At 47.9% G+C, this 20,969-nt stretch overlaps 1 protein-coding gene across 5 annotated transcripts in view; it reads left to right on the plus strand.

Annotated features, from left to right (window-relative positions):
- Positions 1–20,897, plus strand: part of map7d2b (MAP7 domain containing 2b) — a 26,666-nt gene extending 5,769 nt beyond the window's left edge. Inside the window, exons 4-18 of one of the 5 annotated variants that reach the window (XM_062521994.1) lie at positions 1,934–2,036; positions 4,039–4,110; positions 5,791–5,886; positions 6,083–6,216; positions 6,595–6,722; positions 9,098–9,339; positions 9,804–9,945; positions 11,970–11,988; positions 12,520–12,681; positions 14,388–14,492; positions 16,455–16,502; positions 16,732–16,786; positions 18,219–18,366; positions 18,868–19,128; positions 19,262–20,897. In XM_062521994.1, coding sequence (XP_062377978.1) covers positions 1,934–2,036; positions 4,039–4,110; positions 5,791–5,886; positions 6,083–6,216; positions 6,595–6,722; positions 9,098–9,339; positions 9,804–9,945; positions 11,970–11,988; positions 12,520–12,681; positions 14,388–14,492; positions 16,455–16,502; positions 16,732–16,786; positions 18,219–18,366; positions 18,868–19,120 — 1,707 coding nt within the window. In that variant the 3' untranslated portion in view covers positions 19,121–19,128; positions 19,262–20,897. The remainder of the gene's footprint in view (positions 1–1,933; positions 2,037–4,038; positions 4,111–5,790; positions 5,887–6,082; positions 6,217–6,594; positions 6,723–9,097; positions 9,340–9,803; positions 9,946–11,969; positions 11,989–12,519; positions 12,682–14,387; positions 14,493–16,454; positions 16,503–16,731; positions 16,787–18,218; positions 18,367–18,867; positions 19,129–19,261) is intronic. The other 4 variants (XM_062521995.1, XM_062521998.1, XM_062521996.1 and 1 more) reach the window with 4 other exon arrangements.
- The last annotated feature ends 72 nt before the right edge of the window (positions 20,898–20,969 follow it).

Genomic DNA, 20,969 nt, shown 5'->3' on the forward strand with positions numbered 1-20,969 from the left:
CCCCCTGCACTGTGCTAATAGTGTAATGATCGCCCTTTCACTGGGATGACACAGTGACCCCTATGACACACACCCTATGCTGTTCCCGTAACCTCTGATTTGTTCTCGGGAACCAGTCTGGTGACTCCTACTGCTGTCTGTCTGTCTGTCTGTCTGTCTGAAATTGCATTAGCTGAATATTAATTGAGATGTTTTCTGGGTAAGGCTAAGTGACAGGCTTTCAGTACAAGCCCAGCGTTTAGAGCAGTATCCTAGTGAGCCTCTTCGGTCGGCTGGTGTGTGTCTGTTTCTGCTGACCACGCCTATATAAGCCAAGACAATTCCCCGCGGTTTACTCTGTGTAGAAGAATCAGGTCAAGAAAGCGCTCTGTGTTCTGTTTTAGGCTCTGAATACGGCCTGGCGTGGCTCCACTCTGTCTTTGTTGTGTGTGCTGAAGTCCGTGGCTGTGCCTCCGTCCCGGGCCCGGTTCTGGTTCTCCGGGTTCCGGCTCTCCGGTGTGCTGGAACAGCACGGGAATGCCCTTGCTGCTGTTTCTGCATTGTGTTGCATTGTGGCGCTGTGGACCCAGCCACGCGCCTTACCTCGGATGACTCGACTCTTGGCAGTCTCCTCTGCCTTGCATTGATTCCCCTTCTACTGCAGTGCCTCCCGTCAGAACAGGATGAATCAGACCAGCTGTATTTTTGTTTAGAAGTGCTTGGTTGCCTTCAGATGCATTTAAAAAAAGGTGTGGTTTCAGCTGTATAAAAACACATCCACTCAATTCGGTATTGACTGAGCAAGAAGGTGAATATAGTATTCAGTTAGCCCTGCCCTTTTGATGCTAGCATGTTGTTGTTGACATTGTCCACATTATGATGATTTATGATGAAAATCATGACTAAATCATCACTCATGTTCATGGCCGGCCTGTGTACCACCAGCTGTCTTTCACTCAGTACCAGTGTAGAGGCTCAGGCTTTGTCCTGAGCTGTGATGTTCTCTTGTTCTCTTGTTCTGCATTTTGCGTCGCTGTGGTGCGGACACCAGAGGGTTAAATTGATAGAAGAAATCCTATCAGTGAGCTGCTGGAGCCAGTGAGAGGAAGCAGCAGTTTATGGGTGGAGGAGAGAGAGAGAGGGAGAGAGAGAGAGAGAGAGAGAGAGAGAGAGAGAGAGAGAGAGAGAGGAGGAGGGCAGAGAGAGAGAGAGGAGGGGGGGTAGAGAGAGAGAGAGAGAGAGAGGAGGGGAGAGAACAGGAGAGGAGAAGAGACAGAAAGGAAGAGAGATTGGGGGAGAGAGAGAGAGAGAGAGGAGAGAGGAGGGGAGAGAGAACCAAAGGGAGAGGGGGAGAGAGAGAGCAGCGATGATGCCACCGATGTAACCTGTGCCATTACCATAGCTACCCTGTACGTGTGCGTGTGTGTGTCTGTGTGCACACGCACCCTCACGCCTCATTTGTGTGTCAACTGTCGAGGGGAGGGGGGGGCGGAGCTACGTGTCGCCGCTCTCTCATCTGTCTGGCTGTGTGCTCTCTTACACAAACCTGGTCGCCTGGGAGAGGGAGAGAGGGAGGGAGGGAGAGAGAGAGAGAGAGTGATAGAGAGAGAGAGAGAGGAGGGAGGGAGGGAGGGAATGAGAGAGCGAGAGAGAGGAGTTCAGAGCCAAGGAGACGAGAGAAGGGGCCTTTTTTTTAGCTGTTAGTTAGCACACAGAGAGAAGCAGCAGCAGGAGGAGAGAGCTCACAAGACGGCACGTTACCGAGGGAGACCGGGCCAAGCCTAGCGCCAGAGAGAGGGGGAGCGGAGAAGAGAGAGCACGAGAGAGAGAGAGAGGGAGAGAGAGAAAGAGGCGGTCGGTCGCCATGGAGCAGGTGGCTCAGTCTCCGCGTCGCCGTAGCGACAGCTCGGTCAAAGAGTCTCTTTTCTTCCCGGTGCTGGAACGCAACGAGAAGGAGCGACTGGAGGCTCTGCTGCGGCGTTCCCTCGAGCGCGGACACACCATGGACCAGAGACCCAAGCGCTGGACCTGGGGCGGCCAGCCCGGAGACTGCCAGGGTGAGTGCTGGGGACCGGGGGCACCAGCGGAGAGGCTGGGGGATGGAGAGGGTGGGAGAGGGGAAGGAGACGGAGGAGTGATGATGGCTAGAGACGAGGGAGGGGGGGGGGTGAATGAAATGAATCTGGGTGCGGAGGCTGCATTGCAGGGGGGGTGGAGGGGGGGGGGGTGCGCTTGTGTGTCTCTCAAAAAAAGTGCATTTGGATTTGGTGATGGAGTCATTGAGGAAGGAGGAAATTTGATTAGGGTGTGGGTTCTCTGTGTGTGTGTGTGTGTGTGCGTATGTAGGTGTGTACGTATGCGGATATTTTTTGCTGTGCTCCTCAGGCATCGTTACCTATTTTAGGCCTGGTGGTGTTTTTTTTTTTAAGTCATTAGCACTTTAGCTGGAAAAACCTAGCCGCTCCCTGTGTGTGAGTGTGTGTGTGTGTGTGAGTGTGTGTGTGTGTGTGTGAGGGCAGTGTCAGTCCAAGGTACACTGCTGGCTCCACATCCTGTTGTCCCCCACGGAGCTGCGCGGCGACTGTTTTCAGGGAGTTGCCCGACTGTGCCGCCGCTTCCATGCCTCAAGGTTAGCGCTGATGCCCTCCCCTCCCTCTCTCCCTCCCGCCCGCCCGCCCGTCCATCTCGCTCCGACCAGATCGTTATCTCCGGCGGAAGCACTACGGCACGCCGCGGTAAATCACCGGCTCGCAGCAAAAACCAACACGGACTAAATTAGCTCCCAAATGCAGTCCGTCAAACTAGCCTGTCAGTCTGCTGGTCCAGCTGTCGCCCCCCCCCCCCCCACCCCCAGCTCCCCCCCCCCCTGCCCCCCCCCTCTCTAAAGCTCCGGTGAGATTACTTACTGCGTAGGTAAACACCCAGCGCTCCGCTACTGTCACCGCTGCTACTGACTGAATGATTGGCTCTTTTTGAAGGTCTTTTTTGATAACGTAGGTGTACAGATATACAGAAGAGCTTTGAATAACACAAGGAGACATGAGAGAGAGAGGGGGGGGGGGACAGAGAGGGGGGGGTGGGGGGGGGGACAGAGAGCGAGAGATGCACTCAGGCTCAGGCTGCTGTCGTGGAGGGGAGGGAGACGAGTGCAGCAGCCATCCAGGCCCCGTGGTGCATTCATAACGACATCAATTATTTAGACTGTCCAAGAGCAGCCTCCGCTCACGAGGTGATCCACCCAGGGACCTGCGCTGGCATCTGGATCCAGTCGATCCACCCAGGGACCTGCGCTGGCATCTGGATCCAGTCGATCGGCGGCCCGGCAGCACTCGGGACAAGCAGCGGCGGACGGGGGGGGCGAGCGCAGCGACTTACCCGCCATCAGAGTATTGAGAGCGCTGACAAAAATCCTATTTTGATCCATACGGCCGGCTTAGCTAAGTGCTCCGGCTGGCGGCCCTTTTCTGCGGTGGGGCCTGATGCAGTTAGCGCTGCTGAGAAACCTGATCTGTGCAGCGGCAGCGACAGGGGCCTTGCAGCGCCCGTCTCTCCACATCCTCCTGTTTTCCCCCTGAACTGTAGATTTCATTACCAGGACGCTCACCTTACATATGATAACCGCTGCAGTTTGTATTACCATTACGAAGGCTCTCGGCTGCAGCCCTGCTAGTCCTCTGGTACCATTTTGCTGACCCTTCTCTCATAAATGAGCCATTTTGTTGATACTGCTGAGGTATGTTTTCAGAACGGGCTCGCTCGTGAAATGCAGTCTCTCATGCAGCTTTTTTTCATCCTCGTTGTTTGGGCTCCAGCTAACGCAACTTTTGCTTTTCCTGAGCGTGTGGCCACAGCTGTTTCCCCGCCGCTGGCCACCATTGAAGTTAACCCTGACGTGAGGAGGCTGCCACTGCTGTGTTAATTCCCGTGTGTCATTAACTCTCATTAACGCTGGTTGTGTGTGTGTGTGTGTGTGTGTGTGTGTGTGTGTGTGTTTGTTGTTTTTGCTCGTGTGGCTGCCCTCTCTCTTCGTGTGTGTGTACGACGGTACCTGCTGCCTAGGTGACCATAAGAGTGGCCTGCCCGCTCACTCCCTAGCCCATGACCCTGCGTCCGCCAACCCCGCCCGGATGGGTACTGACCTTCTGCTTCTCTCTTCACCTCACGCTGTGTTCTTTACCCGACACACCACAGTAGCCTGCCATTCTGTCCGTGCATGCACACATACAGTGGGTTTGGAATGGTGGTGTGTGTGTGTGTTTTCTGTGTGTGTGTGTGTGTGTGTGTGTGTGTGTGTGTATAATCACTGACCACTGATATTTGGTAACCTTCACATTTCCAGTTTCACAGTGTTGTCATGGTTATGCAGACTACTAATCATCAGTGTGTTTTGGTCTTGGTGTGCATGATGTGTGTTTGGTGACGGTGAGATTGCTGTGTATTTCTCTTCTTCTCTCCCCTGTGCTGTACTATGCATCTTCTCTTCTGTTAACACTTTGCTGTACTATGCATCATCTCTTCTGTTAACACTGTGGTGTACTATGCATCTTCTCTTCTGTTAACCCTTTGCCTGATTTCTCTCAAGAGGTTTGGAAAAGGCTGTGATGGTAATCACAGATAAATAGATGAATTATTCAGGATCTGCCACCTCTGCCTCCCCTCACTGCGTGTATCTGCTACAGTGGTGGGGTGTGTGTGTGTGTGTGTGTACGTGTGTGTGCGTACGTGTGTGTGTGTACGTGTGTGTGCATCTGCTACAGTGGAGGCGTGTGTGCGTGCGTTGGTGTGTGTGTGTACCAGGGCTTCCTGTCCCTGTAGGAGGCCTTGGCTGCGTGGGAAGGTGGTGGCTGGGTGGTGGGGTAGAAGATGAAGGGTAGAGGATGCCATCCAACACACACACACACACGCACACACACGACTCCTCTAGCGCCTGAAGCAGAGGCAACTCTTCTGCTCTGGCAGAGAGGAGGCAGAGGCCACTGGATCTGTGTGTGTGTTTGTGTGTGTGTGTGTGTGTGTGTGTGTGTGTGTGTGTGTGTGTGTGTGTGTGTGTGTGTGTGTGTGTGTGTGTGTCCGTCCTGTTGGGTTTCAGTCTGCTTCTGCGCCCAAAATCACATTAAGGCTCCTGCCCAGCAGCAATAGCAGTGGCTCTTCATCATAGTCAAAGACACGCACACACATATAAATACACACACACACACACACACACACACACACAGACTCAATCACATACTCTATGTTCATAATCACACACATCACACAAACACACATACAGTACGTCTCTCTCTCTCTCTCTCTCTCTCTCTCTCTCTCTCTCTCTCTCTCACACACACACACACACACACACACAAAACTCCACTCTCTCATACTCAGACAAATAAATACTCGCACTCCTTCAAACGCAACTAGGACAGCACCCACACTGTGAGAAACACCCTAAGGTCTACACACTGCCAACTGAGTGTGCTTTATGCAAATCAGTGCCTATCTGAATTCTGCCTCCTCACCCAGTGATAGACCTTAACAACAGAAATATCCAAAGCAAATTATTGTTTAATATATTCCAACCAGCTTATCAGAAAAGAGCTATTTTTATTTGTTAATTGTCCCTTTTGAACTGATATATCCATTCCTCCTTTTGTTATTGTGACTGTGCCGTGTGGATGTTGATATCGGTATCTATGGTGTTGGTTTATCTCTTTTGGTTGATCTCTTCTTCGTCCTCCTTGGTTCTCATCCTGCTTCTGTTTCCTCTCCCCGTGGGCCGTGCTGCCGTGGTGCCGTGGTGCTGTGATGTCTGTCTCGTCTCTGAAGTGGCTGATTTCATGACCTTGTCTGAGTCTCAGGACTCGTCCCTCAACAAACGCCTGTCCTCCTCCTCCGCCGCATTACCCAGTGTCACAGAGAGAGGCAAGTGTGTGTGTGTGGGTGTGTGTGTGTGTCTGTGTGTGTGTCTGTGTGTGTGTCTGTGTGTGTGTCTGTGTTTGGGTGGCTGCCTCTGAAATAGCTGTCATAAATCATATATATTCAATTTGCTCCGTCTCTTCCCGTCTCCCTGCATGGTGACCTCTGACCCCTGTAGTCTCCTGCCTTTGTCCTCGTTTAGCTTCGCCCAGCCCCCACCGCTCTCCCTACAGGGGTTCCCCCAGCCGAGCGGACCGCAAGAAGAACAACAGCGCCGGCACGCCGGGGCCCGTCATGGAACCCAAAGAACCGCCCAAGGAACCCAAGATGGCTCAGGTCCGTTCCCCCGCCATCTCGCTGGTGGAATCGCTCTCCTCCTCAGACGCAAATGGGCTCACGTAGTGCAGTTCAGACAGTTCTATTTGGTGCACAGCACTGTGGGACACATGTCGCCGTGGAGCTGGTCTCCTAGCAACAGTACCACTCCGATCGTTTCCAGTCCAGCCACGTCAGACTGGAATCTGTTGCACGCCATGCATGGCCAAGGCTCACATATATACTGTACAACACACACACACACACACAAACAGACGCACACACACTTGCTTTGTCTTACCCACCCAGGGACACACACAGTTTAATTATGTGTAACTCATGCACATGCATTTGCATGCGTAACTAATGCCAACAGCTTTGTCTCTGTTCTGTTCTCAGATGGAGAAACAGGTTGGATGCACCACCCCCACCCTGATAGACCCAACCCCCAAACGTCTTGAATCCCCCACCACACCAACCAAATGTGCCTCTACCAAGACACAGAAGCATCATGGCACCCCCAAAAGGTTCCGCCCTATTTTCTCTATTTATATTTTATTTATTGTTAAATGTTTTTGTCAATGTAATAATTGTCATCAGAATGTCACTGCAAGTTGATACACTATAAAAGGTACCCCCCCCCTTATATTTGCATTTATAAATAGAATCTTGATCAATTTAAAATGAAGTAATTCAATAATTTGCAAAAATTCCCTCTTTAATGCTTTAATGTCGAAATGAAAGCAGATTTCTACAAACTAATGTTGATTCATTAAAATATTTAATGCCAAATAAACAATTGCATAAATATTCACCCCCTTCAAGTCAGCATTTAGTAGATGCACCTTTTGCCACAAATTAAAGCATGGAGTCTGCATGGATAGGTCTCAATAGGCCTCTCAAGCCCGCATGTCTGGAGTCTGCATGGAGTCTGCATGGATGCTGCCATTTTACTCCATTTCTCTTGCAAAACTGCTCAAGCTCTGTCAGGTTGGAAGGGCGTCAGGTGGGATAAGCAGGCACAGATTTTCTGTAGGATTGAGCTCAGGGCTTTGACTCGGCCACTCTAGAACATTCGCCTGGTTGCCTTTAAATCCTTTCTGTGTCGTTTCTGCTGTATGCTTTGGCTCATTGTCTTGCTGGAGAGTAAATCTTCTCCCAAGCTGTAGTTATCCTGCAGACTGAATCAGATTGTCCTCCACAATTTCCATATATTTAGCTGAATTCATTTTCAAGTCTTCCAGTATCTCCACACCATGATGCTACCACCACCATGCTAGAAATGAGGGATGCTACCACCACCATGCTAGAAATGAGGGATGCTACCACCACCATGCTAGAAATGAGGGATGCTACCACCACCATGCTAGAAATGAGGGATGCTACCACCACCATGCTAGAAATGAGGGATGCTGCCACCACCATTTTAGGTGATGTGCAGTATTTGGTGTCTGTCCGCCAAACATAACATCTAGTCTGATGTCCAAATAGCTCAATGTTGGTCTCATCAGACCAACAAACCTTCTTCCATTTGACCTGGGATGTCTTTAGGCAAACTTTAGTCTTAAGAGGAGCTTTGCCACTCACCCGTAGAGCTTTTGACTGGTGAAGAACTCTCCCATCTCAGCTGCTGAAGCTTTTAACTCTTTCAGACTTTGTCATAGGTTCCTTGGTGGCCTCCCCCACATATTCTTATTGGACGGTCCCGCAGTTTGTGGTGACGGCCTGCTCTAGGCAGATGTGCAGATTTCCCATATTCCTCACATTCCTTACATTCCTTAACGATGGATTTCACTGAACTCTAGGAGATGTTCAGTGACTTGAAAATTGTTTTGTATCCATCCCCTCACTTATGCTTTTCAATAACGTTTAGTTGTTTGGGGAGCTCTCTAGTCTTCATGGTGGTATTATAGTCAGGAATACGATTGACCAGTGACTGGACCTTCAGACGCGGGTGTCTTTACATTACTATACTGTACACATTCACTCCACTCAGGTGATCCCCATCTCACTAATTGTGAGACTGTGTGGACCACTGTTGATTTTTAGGTGAGTTACTTTACGTATCACTTATGTTGCATTATAGGCTATATTTTGAATTGATTAATATTAATATGTAGAAATTTGTTTGCACTTTCATATTATAGAGGGGATTTTTGTAAATGATCATAAAAAAGGCCAAATTAAATTGATCAAGGTTTATATGTAGAAGCAGTAAAAGGGGAAATGTCCAAGAGGGCGCTGTACTAGCTCATACTACTGTAGCTGATGAAACTATGTTCCCCAGGTCCTATCTTCCCCAGGTCCTATGTTCCCCACTTTGTATGAGACCGAGGAACATAGGACCCTTTTTTCCTTACATTTTAGAAAGGGTCCTATGTTCCCCGCGTTTCCCAAAAAGGGTCCTATGTTCCCCGGTATGTACTGCAACCGGGGAACATAGGACCCTTTTGGGAAAAAATGGGGAACATATGACCCGGGGAACATAGGGATGACCCCAGCTGATGCTAGCATGCTATTGTACTAGCTCACACTAGCTGATGCTAGCATGCTATTGTACTAGCTCACACTAGCTGATGCTAGCATGCTATTGCACTAGCTCACACTAGCTGATGCTAGCATGCTATTGTACTAGCTCACACTAGCTGATGCTAGCATGCTATTGTACTAGCTCACACTAGCTGATGCTAGCATGCTATTGTACTAGCTCACCCCAGCTGATGCTAGCATGCTATTGTACTAGCTCACACTAGCTGATGCTAGCATGCTATTGTACTAGCTCACCCCAGCTGATGCTAGCATGTTATTGTACTAGCTCACACTAGCTGATGCTAGCATGCTATTGTACTAGCTCACACTAGCTGATGCTAGCATGCTATTGTTCCAAACCCCTTTCTGGCAGCAGGGTCAGATCGTCCAAGAGCCGCACCCAGTCCCCCTGCTCCACCGGACAGTACCCGCCGTCCCCGATGAGGCACCGCGCCTCCACCCCGTCCGACGGCCCCCGCAGGCTGGAGGGCGAGGAGAAGGCCGCCGCCGAGACCCGCGGCACCGGCACCCTGGAGAGGAAGGCCTCCAGGTCCGACAACGCCGAGCGCAAAATGCCCAAGTCTGCCAGTCGGGATCTCGGAGACCGCAACGCAGGTGAGCTCCTGACTTTAATACCCAGCCAGGTGTTGCTGTCCTCACACACTCTTCAGCTCTGTATGGAGGTGCACTCTCTCTTGTCCTGTCCTCACACACTCTTCAGCTCTGTATGGAGGTGCACTCTCTCTTGTCCTGCGTCTGGGAGGTGCACAATTGCCTCTGTCCTTTGCACCATGTAGCATTGAGGCAACAGCTATACAGACAACAAAGGGTTAAAGGGTTGCTCTCAGTGTGTGTCGCTCAAAGGCCTTTTTTGTGTGTGTGTGTGTGTGTGTGTGTGTGTGTGTGTGTGTGTGTGTGTGTGTGTGTGTCCTAAATGCTTTTGTATACCTATGCAGGCTAGTGCCACCTCTTCACCCACACACCTGAGCCTGTGCATCCTTTATCTCTTTATCTCTCTGCCATTGTGGACATAAATAAATGATTAGAATGTGTCTTTGTGTGTGTGTGTGTGTGTGTAGAGTCCCCAGGTACCCCCACAGGGAAGTCCCACTTTGCGGGCACCACTGATGCGGAGGAGGCGGCCCGACTGCTGGCCGAGAGGCGTAGACAGGCCCGCGTGCAGAAGGAGCTCGAGGACAAGCAGCGCGCCGAGGACGAGAGGTACGAGTCCACACCGTACAGCTGCGCTACACCTGTCACGCTACACCTGCCGTGCTACACCTGCCATGCTACATCTGCCATGCTACACCTGCCATGCTACACCTGCCATGCTACACCTGCCCCGAAGATGAATCGGTTCCTTTCCCGGAGCGCAAAAATGGTTTTAGAAGACTGCTCTAATGCTTTTGAATGTGCAGGCAGCTGTCCTGTCACACTGGTGTAGCCAGTTCCATTGATTATAGTGGAAGCTAATTGCTTTGTGTGCTCCGCAACCCAAACGCTTCAGCTGCACGTCCGAGGCGGCGTTCTTCTAAACACCTGTTTTGGACTCTTACTGATGCTCCTGCAGCTCCTGGGACTGTAGGTTTCCTACAGTCCTGGACTTACAGCCAACTACAATGGAAATCTCTTTTGAGAAAGGGCTATTAGTCTAGGGCGGACTAGGACTAGGACTAGGCTTAATCCGTGTATGGGATGCCAGCCTCTGGAGTTTAGTGAGTGCCTATGATCACCAGAGATATATGCAGTACATAAGGATGATAAGTTTTTTTTTTTTTTTTTGTTTTTTTTTACGTTTACACAAAAGGGGCATTTGGATGGAATATTAGTGTTTTAGATCTGTGTGGGGTGCTTCTCTTTCTCTGCAGCCTGTGAGGACTTTCTGATTAAAGGAGAACTCCAGCCTGATTACTGAGACCCCATGTTCATGCCCCCACAGTGCAGTGTTGTATCTGCCTGTGATTGCCATTTTTAGCCGACTTTTTCCCACCAGCACACTGTGGGCTTCTTGATATGAAATAGGTTAAGGTCTCCTTGAGCTTTTGAATACGCTATCATGACATTTCAAAAGGCAATGAACGCATTCTTATCTATTGGGTGACCAGTCTCCTGCTTTGATTGCATGTCAGTGGAAGTGATGGGGCTTTATCGCAGAGGAGAAATAGGAGCAATGCTTAGCCATGCATGAGACAATCAATCAAACCTAACAGGCTCTGAAATTAGCTGGTTAACAGTCCTGTCCTTAGTCAAATCCAGGCTCACTGAGTATGTCCAATGGGAGTCTGGGTGTCAGTGATTAAATGGAGGGGTGTGACTGTGCATATTATCATGGCTGTGTGAGTGTGTGTGTGTGTGTGTGTGTGTGTGTGTGTGTGTGTTTATGTTGTGTGAATGAGTGTGTGTTAATGGGTTCCTGTGTGTGTGTGATCAATGCTCGTAGCTGTCTAATCAAGACCCTATGTATGCGTCTGCGGGCTATAGATATGCGTGATCATTTGCACACACGCATGCATGCCCATTAGTGTGTGTGCACGATTATAGCGTGAGTCAGTGTGTTTATTTATGTGAGTCTCTGTGTGTGTGTTTCTGTTTGTGTGGTGTATGTGGTTGAACTAACACACATGAACATGCCTATGTTCCTATTTTCATATTTACATTATTTACATTCAACAGTATACTGTATGTGTGTGTGTGTGTGTGTGTGTGTGTGTGTGTGTGTGTGTGTGTGTGTGTGTGTGTGTGTTATATGTGTATTATATGTGTGTGTTTATGTTTGCACGGTGCATGTAGATAGCATTGTGTGTATGACCCCTCTCCATTGCCCCCCACAGACAGAAGTGTGTGTGTGTGTGTGTGTGTGTGTGTATGATGTGTGTGTGTGTGTGTGTGTATGATGTGTGCGTGTGTGTGTATGGTATACGTAGATGAAGTGTGTGTATGAACCCTCTCCAGGCTGTGTGCAGAGGAGGAGGTGCGTCTGCAGGAGGAGGCGCGTGAGTGTGTGTGTGTGTGTGTGTGTGTGTGTGTGTGTGTGTGTGACGTGTGTGTATTATCCCCCCAGGCTGCGTGCGGAGGAGGAGGTGCGTCTGCAGGAGGAGGCGCGTGAGTGTGTGTGTGTGTGAGTGTGTGTGTGTGTGACGTGACGTGTGTGTATTATCCCCCCAGGCTGCGTGCGGAGGAGGAGGCGCGTGTGTGTGTGTGTGTGTGTGTGTGACGTGACGTGACGTGTGTGTATTATCCCCCAGGCTGCGTGCGGAGGAGGAGGTGCGTCTGCAGGAGGAGGCGCGTGAGCGCGCGTGTGTGTGTGTGTGTGTGTGTGTGTGTGTGTGTGTGTGTGTGTGTGTGTGTGTGTGTGTGTGTGTGTGTGTGTGTGTGTGTGTGTGTGTGTGTGTGTGTGTGTGTGTGACGTGGCGTGACGTGTGTGTATTATCCCCCCAGGCTGCGTGCGGAGCAGGAGGTGCGTGTGCAGCAGGAGGCGCGGGAGCGGCAGGAGCAGGCGGCGCTGTGTGCGGAGCAGGAGGCGCATGAGTGTGTGTGTGTGTGTGTGTGTGTGACGTGACGTGACGTGTGTGTATGAACCCTCTCCAGGCTGCGTGCGGAGCAGGAGGCGCATGAGTGTGTGTGTGTGACGTGACGTGACGTGTGTGTATTATCCCCCAGGCTGCGTGCGGAGCAGGAGGTGCGTGAGCAGCAGGAGGCGCGGGAGCGGCAGGAGCAGGCGGCGCTGTGTGTGTGTGTGTGACGTGACATGACGTGTGTGTATTATCCCTCTCCAGGCTGCGTGCGGAGCAGGAGGTGCGTGAGCAGCAGGAGGCGCGGGAGCGGCAGGAGCAGGCGGCGCTGTGTGCGGAGCAGGAGCGCAAGCGTCAGGAGGAGGCGCGGCAGCAGAAGGAGCTGGAGGACCGCCGCCAGAGGGAGCGCCGCTGGCAGGAGATCCAGGACCAATGGGAGAGAGAGGTCAGGGGTCAAACGTGCTTACCTCACGCTGTCTACGTACGCTACTCTATTGTTTACATTTAGTCATATCCACGATATTCCGCAGCCAACAATGGGGGTCGCCATGACACCGAAACGGTTTTCTATTTCCGGCGAAGCTGCATTGTATCTGTTTTAACGTGACGGTTAACGGTGCTTAACATATCATAACGCATATGAAAGTAAACTTTTCTATTTTATATCGGTTATATATGATGTAGTATATACATGCCGAGGGCAGAATTGTCAACATTTCGAAAGAAATCTAAGTTGAGGCATAATCTAGTTCGCTACGGAGAACGCACATGTTAACAGAATGAACGGAAGTTGAAAACAGTATCGTAACCATCGCAACGATACATATTTCCGGGTTAAGGAATAAGGTGGATAGCTGACCCCTCTCACTGTCTACATAGTCTACGCTACGGTTACATTTACAGTAGTCATATAGCTGACCTCTCTCACTGTCTACAGAGTCTACTCTGTGTTTATTCTTTACATTTAGTCATATAGCTGACCCCTTTCACTGTCTACAGAGTCTACGCTACGGTTACATTTACAGTAGTCATATAGCTGACCTCTCTCACTGTCTACAGAGTCTACTCTGTGTTTATTCTTTACATTTAGTCATATAGCTGACCCCTTTCACTGTCTACAGAGTCTACTCTGTGTTTATTCTTTACATTTAGTCATATAGCTGACCTCTCACTGTCTACAGAGTCTACTCTGTGTTTATTCTTTACATTTAGTCATATAGTTCACCTCTCACTGTCTACAGAGTCTACTCTGTGTTTATTCTTTACATTTAGTCATATAGTTCACCTCTCACTGTCTACAGAGTCTACTCTGTGTTTATTCTTTACATTTAGTCATATAGCTGACCTCTCACTGTCTACATAGTCTACGCTACGGTTACATTTACAGTAGTCATATAGCTGACCCCTCTCACTGTCTACAGAGTCTACTCTGTGTTTATTGTTTACATTTAGTCATATAGCTGACCCCTTTCACTGTCTACAGAGTCTACTCTGTGTTTATTCTTTACATTTAGTCATATACAGTAGTTGACCTCTCACTGTCTACATAGTCTACGCTACGGTTACATTTAGTCATATAGCTGACCTCTCTCACTGTCTACAGAGTCTACTCTGTGTTTATTGTTTACATTTAGTCATATAGCTGACCTCTCACTGTCTACATAGTCTACGCTACGGTTACATTTAGTCATATACAGTAGTTGACCTCTCACTGTCTACATAGTCTACGCTACGGTTACATTTAGTCATATAGCTGACCTCTCTCACTGTCTACATACTAGTCTACTCTGTGTTTATTATTTACATTCAGTTATTTTGCTGACACTTTTATCCAAAGCCACTTACAAAATCAAGGAACACTTACTTGCCATTGTCTGCATATTCTGCTCTATTCTATTCTATTCTATTTTTGTCTATATATAAATATATATTCTATTCTTATTATTTCTATTCCATTAATTTTTGTTGTCATACTAAAGGCATTTGTATTGTTATTGAGTCCTTCATAAAGATCTGCTAAGACATGCCAAAATGGGCACAATACTGATACTGACTCAATGCAATGACGTCATGCCTGTGTGTGTGTGTGTGTGTGTGTGTGTGTGTGTGTGTGTGTGTGTGTGTGTGTGCGTGCGTCATGGTTACGGGCAGAAAGAGGAGGCGGTGCTGCGGGCGCACCGGGAGGCGGAGCGAAAGCGACAGGAGCGAGAGCTCGTCAAGATCCAGGAGGAGCAGGAGAGACTGCAGAGGAAGAAGGTGGGCCTCCATCTTTACTTACATTGCATTTAGTAGCCATCTTTTTTTTAAAGCTTATTTTTTGGGGCTTTTTATGCCTTTATTGAGACAGGACAGTAGAGAACGACAGGAAGTGAGAGGGAGAGAGAGTCGGGGTGGGAACCGGAAAGGACCACGGGTCGCCGGCGTACAGTGCAGGTGCCCCAGCTAGTTTCGCAACAGCTGGAGCCAGTGGGCATCATCTTTCACAGTAGAGTCCCCAGCCTTCCACTCCTCACTACCATCCATTATATATCCGACCTCAGCAGCTCACACGTGCAACAGCATACTTTAGATAGATAGATAGATAGATACAGTACTTTATTGATCGCCAAGGGGAAATTCAAGGTCCCAGTAGCTTAAGACACCACACACATCATACACTGCAATGTAAACAGGACGATAAGATAACGAAAGTCAGCATGACTAAAAAGAACAGTAAAATATACTAAAGATGAAGATGCTAAAACCATTGTACATTGGTCTACATCAGCATCAAAGGTGGTTGAGTCAGATAGACTGCAGAGATTCGGAGATTCAAGATTCTGTCCCACGTTATTTTATTTAAAAACAGTGAACACTGAACAGAGAAGAACTGCAATTGCGAACAGTTGATAGAAGCTTTGAATATAAACTTGCTAATTTCATTTTCATGTAAAATTTGACCCAGAGTCCAGACACCTCATTGTATTGTGCAGTTCTTGAGTGATTTTAGTGATTTTGAGAGAAGTACTGTACATCAATGTATGAACCGTGCCGTGCATTAATCTGTCGCACAGCAGTCTCTTGCTTGAGGAGCAGTTGAGACTGCAGACAAGATAGATAGAAAGATAGATGGATAGATAGATAGAAAGAAGACATGTTGAGAAGATAGATAGAAGACATGCTGAGATTCTTACGCATGGGATTTTTGCAAACACTTCAATCATAAGTAGGGAAATAGTCCAAAAAATATTCAAGACACTACTGGAGTATAACTTACAATACTTCAGTCTCCAACTTCAAAGGCACTCCAGAGAAAAATACATTGTGATTTCTGTCTTCACAACAACCTCATGAAAATGTTGGCAAGGCCTGATGTGATCATAAACGTCTTTTCACGGAGACAATCTTGTACATGCAGCACCTGAGAATTAACCACAGGGCTGCAGTACATTCACCAAATCAGTATATAAACTTCAGATAATAGTCTAGAAATTATAGTATACTCTTCTGTTAGGTTGGATAAACCTGTGTTTTATTTCCATGTTGAAGAAGCAAATAGAAGATATACAATAATCTTAACCCGTCGAACTGAAATACCTGTCTTCTGTATGGGATAATGACTAGAGAGGCGGTAAAGGGAGACAGTTGTCTATTCTGCAGTCAGATTGGGGTTAGCAGAAGAGACGGCACTGCAGGAAGTCTCTCATGTCTGTCAACACATTCCACAGCCCGCTGGTACTCCCCATGTCAGCATCTCAGTCCTCATTACAGCAGACAATTCAGCAGCCGGGACACAAAATATTTAACGCGTTCACTTGACTCATCCGTGTACTGCAGATGATGTGGGAGCAGATCCTCCGCTTCTCTGTCAAGTCGTACAACACTTCCACAGTTCACATCACCATAATTGGCCGTCATGTAAAATGTTTGTTAACTTACAACTGTTCCTATGGTCGTATATTTGGGATATGAGTTTTGCGTAGATGAAAAGCTGGCTCCGTTGAATAAAACAGTGTACTGATCATCTCTGTGCTGTCCACTGTAAGAGAGTGACCTCTCCTCGTTTATTGTTCATCTCTGTGCTGTCCTCTGTTGAAAGAGTGACCTCTCCTCATTTGTTCATCTCTGTGCTGTCCACTGTTGAAGAGTGACCTCTGCTCATTTATTGTTCATCTCTGTGCTGTCCACTGTTGAAGAGTGACCTCTGCTCGTTTGTTTTGATTACTGTGCCCCTCGTAGAGGATTGAGGAGATCATGAAGCGGACACGGAAAAGCGAAGAACCAAAGGTAAACAAGTAAACAACAATAAAGCGAAGAACCAAAGGTAAACAAGTAAACAAGAATAAAGGAAAATGCAAAACAAAACACCTCATTCGGTCACTGTTGATTCTGGGATGGGAGCGTTGGCAATACTGCGGTGGCGCATTGGTCTCGTTGGCACAATAAAGAGCATCACGGAGGAGCAGCGGCGCCCATTAATCAGACGCTGGTGGGCGTGTGTTTTGTGTTTGCGCAGAGAGAGGATGTGCCCGTGGAGTCGCCATCCCCCGAGACGGCGCAGGAGTGCAGAGGTACAGTGCACTGAGGGGTTAAATACAGTAGGGGTTAATTATCTGTCTCATAACGGGACTACAGACTTTGACACACATACCTTTTCTCTTTCTTTCTGTCTGCCCATTCCTCTTTCTATCTCTCTCTCTCTCTTTCTTTCTCTCTCTCTTACACACGCACACACACATACATGTATATGTAACACAAACACAGGGAGCCACAAAGACATCAAGAATGATGTATTCTCTGCTTGTCTGTGTCAGTTTTATTATAAGGATTATCACTAGCAACCCCACACAACATACAATAAAGCAAGCATGCACACACAGACACACACACACACACACACACACACACACACACACACACACACACACACACTAACACTAACCTATAGAGGCCCCATACACACACAAACACACACTAACCTATAGAAGCACACACCCCACACAAACACACACTAACCTATAGAAGCATATCCCCTACACACACACACAAACACACACTCTAACCTATAGAGGCACCCCGCCCCATACACACACACACACTCTAACCACACACAAAGCTCAGAAGTGTCTGCAGAGTGACTCAGCATGCGAGAAGTCTTTGTGACTTTATGAGAACAGCGCCACTGTGTGGTACAAAGGCGAACTTGCTCCCATAGCTTGGAGCATATTTTTGAAATATGTCTGCTAACGTCGCTGCTACATCATGAATAAAGCTGACTCAGGTAGTCTGTGGTAACCGTCTTCTCTTAAAATTGTAATTGTACAGAATTTACAGGGATTTAGCTGTTTTTTTAATGCATTAATTAAAGGTGCTCTATGAGATCCTGAATGATGTTACTGTACTTCTGTTGACGTTCCACGTAAACAAACAAAACACTACTTTCCAATGCGTAGCATGCATAAATCAGTTTAAATAAGTTTTCAACCCATATGTGCATACTCACTAACCCCCAACCCCTCCCCTAAACATCTTGTTGGTGTTTGGCTGAAATATGGTTTGTTATATTTTGGTACACAGCCTGTGCCCTAGTGTTTGTTTGACGTTTTACAGCCCCTGTGTTGTCTCCAGAGACCGGATTTTTTCACAGTGTATTCAGGCAGCAGGCAGCAAGCTGATCAAAGGGAGATGGCTACGATTTGAGACAAATTCAAAGATGTTTACATTGTACAGCAAATATCTAGCCCCAGAGGTCAGATCTGAAGTGCCTCCACGTCTGAAATTAAAGCTTAGGGGGGTCAAGATTATATGGTGAAACTTTCATGCTTTAGTCATAAAATGCACAATACTTCTTATAATGTGAGCTTAACCGCTCCACTAGCTTATCAGCCTAACTAAAATATGAAATTGCTCTAAAACCATGCAAGATCTCATAGTACACCTTTAAGACAGGGTCCAAATGTGGCCGTTACTAAGTTCAGGTTCTGCTGTGACTCTACTCCACAGACATGAAGCAGGCCAGTGTGGACCTGCAGCAGCAGACGCCAGAGCCTGTGGGCGCGGGCCAGTCTCCCCTCATCAGCCTGGAGCCCCTGGAGGCTAAGCTCTGCGGCGCCGACGACCTCTCCGATGGCGTCCAGTCTATGGACGTTAGGTAACCAGACCCTCCACATTACCACTCCTGACTCACCTCCATTTTGTCTGATTGTTCTGTGTTCAGCTCTTCAAAACTCTTTGGAAATGAGGAGGGATTAAGTCAGTTGAATTGACATTGCGCATTAGAGAGAATGCCATCTCATTGCATATGGTAGCTATATGGCTCTCACTTGGGGCTTTTTTCAGCTCAGTAGTTACCTATTTCAAATCAGCTCCTGAGAGTTTATTGAATTCAGTAATGATACTGATTTTTGTGCCAATCATTATCATAATCTGTGCCAATATAATTCCCGATGGATTCAAGTTTCCCGGGTGGACTGATTTGACAGTGACTGAATTTAGCCCCAAAGCCATGTTGCATGACACTGTGCGTCACATGGTTACTTACTTGTGGGATACCTCTCTTTTGCCGTATCCTACATGTGCCCCCAACCCTTCACCAACCCCCGCCTCCCCACCCTCACCTCCCCTCCGACCCCCCCCCCCCTCACCCCCACAGCCCTGTCTCACGAGATGAGCTCGTCTCTGTAGCAGACTACTCCCCTGTCCACGAGGCCCCCCAGAATAGCATGAGCAATGCCAAGGCACTGGAGGATCTGCTGGAGAGTACAGGCCAAGCCGCCTACCCCAGAGTCCCCTCCGCAGCCACCACGCTCGGGGACCTCAATAAGAACCTGCCGGAGGGCTTCAGCAGGGCCGGGGCTGACCCTCAGCTGATCCAGAGCTCCGACTCTGACAAGCTTGGCATCTAAGTAACCAGGTGATGAAAAGCAACACATTCACAGTAGCCGTCATGACTCTGTATGTCTCCCCTTCATTCCTGAGTGGTTGTCTGTCTTGGGCGCTGTTGAGGGTTTTGATGGTTGTCAATATTTCTCCTGCTGTGTCGACAGGGTGTGTCGGTGACTCTTGGCCAATGGGAGAAGAGGAGGAACTGTATCAGCCAATCAGCGTCACCTCTCCAACCTGCAGGAAAACCCCACCACTCCTCGTCCCCAAGACTCTCGGATGCAAACGCAGAGAGCACACACTGAATGTTATCAACAGTTAACTCACTCTGACAGAACACACGGAAACATACACCAAACACATCTTGTGCACAAAGACCAACGTGCAATCTACACAAAAGCATACACAAAAGCTCACACACAAAAACGCTTTGCCTCTCTGTCAGAGCAGTTCTATTTCAGATTACTCTATGACATATGCTGCCTGTGCAGTTCAATGTAATATACTGTAGCAACTCTATATTCATCTCACCCTCCCTAGCATTTGATAGGTGAGCCCACCATTTAGTCCTGTAGCAGTTCAACATTTCTTTTGATGTATTACGCTGTCTTGAGAGTATTCTGACCAGCAGTCTTACAGTGCACTGTAGAAGTAAATTTGTGTAGCGTCTATATGGTGTGTTGTATCATATGGCTGGGGAAATGTTGCAAACTTTACTGGATGATCAAGAATTACATTTCTGATCACAATCAAGGCTATGTAGACTAATAAGTATGCAAAATGTCATGCAAGCATACAGTGAATAAAAATATAACATAATACACTATTACACCATGTCACATCATTGTAAATAACAACAACAATAACAACAACAACAAAATGAGAATTGAAAGGCCATGATGTGTGCAGTTAGAAATTGTCTTTTGAACAGACATGAAAAAAGAAACTGTGAATGGCTCCTCGATCCTTTTTGTTTTCAGACTCTGTTATTGAACTGTGGTTTGAACACTGTAAAAAGTTGCACTGTATTATCCTGTGTCCAGTTGCTCATGTTGCTTTATATTTTGCTGTAAACTCTGCTGCTGCTGCTGCTCATGACTCTAGTGTAGTGTCGGGGAGATCATGGAGCCAAGCCTGTTATGCAAAAGAGTGTACCGCATTGAAAGACTCTGCAAGTATATCTGCAAAACCCTACAAATGTACAAATGTGCCTCGTAGAGTGCCACAAATGAAAAGGTTCACAATGTGTAAAGAAAAACAGCCCTCACCATGATGTTCCTTGTAAAGACTGCCCTGTCGTCCATGCTGTATTGCGCAGGAAGGCAGGGTGCAGCATGTGTGCTTTGTGCAGTTTTTCATCTCCTGGTGAGGTCCTCAAGATACAGGTGGCAGATTCAAATCAGTTGTGTATAGTATGACATATTCCTCCAGATGTAAATTGTTTAGGACCAATCAGGGTGCAACTCCCTGTCATAGACAGAATGAACAGCCGTGTTGTGTGCTGCAAAGGTAGATTGACTGTCTACTCTGTCCAGCTGTCTCTCTGTCCACCCGTCTTCATCTGATCACCCCCCCCAGCCCTAATACCCCCCCCCCTCACATCCCTGCCCAATCATCCTACTGTTGACATGCTAAGAATTCTCATCAGTTTTACTGTGGAATATGACAGAAGAAAAAACATATTTTATCTTGAATATTGGAAAGTAAAACTTGGTTCATTTCTGCTTTGTGGAATATGTAGACAAACGCATGGATCTTCAGCACTGGGGGAGAGCATTAATAAAACACTGATTGGTCATACATCGTCTTGTGATTTGTGATTTAAAATGAATTGATGGATGGAGAAAATACATCTAATATTAACCTAAGTGC

Source organism: Sardina pilchardus, chromosome 19 (genome assembly GCF_963854185.1).
Source record: "Sardina pilchardus chromosome 19, fSarPil1.1, whole genome shotgun sequence".
Lineage (NCBI taxonomy): Eukaryota > Metazoa > Chordata > Actinopteri > Clupeiformes > Clupeidae > Sardina > Sardina pilchardus.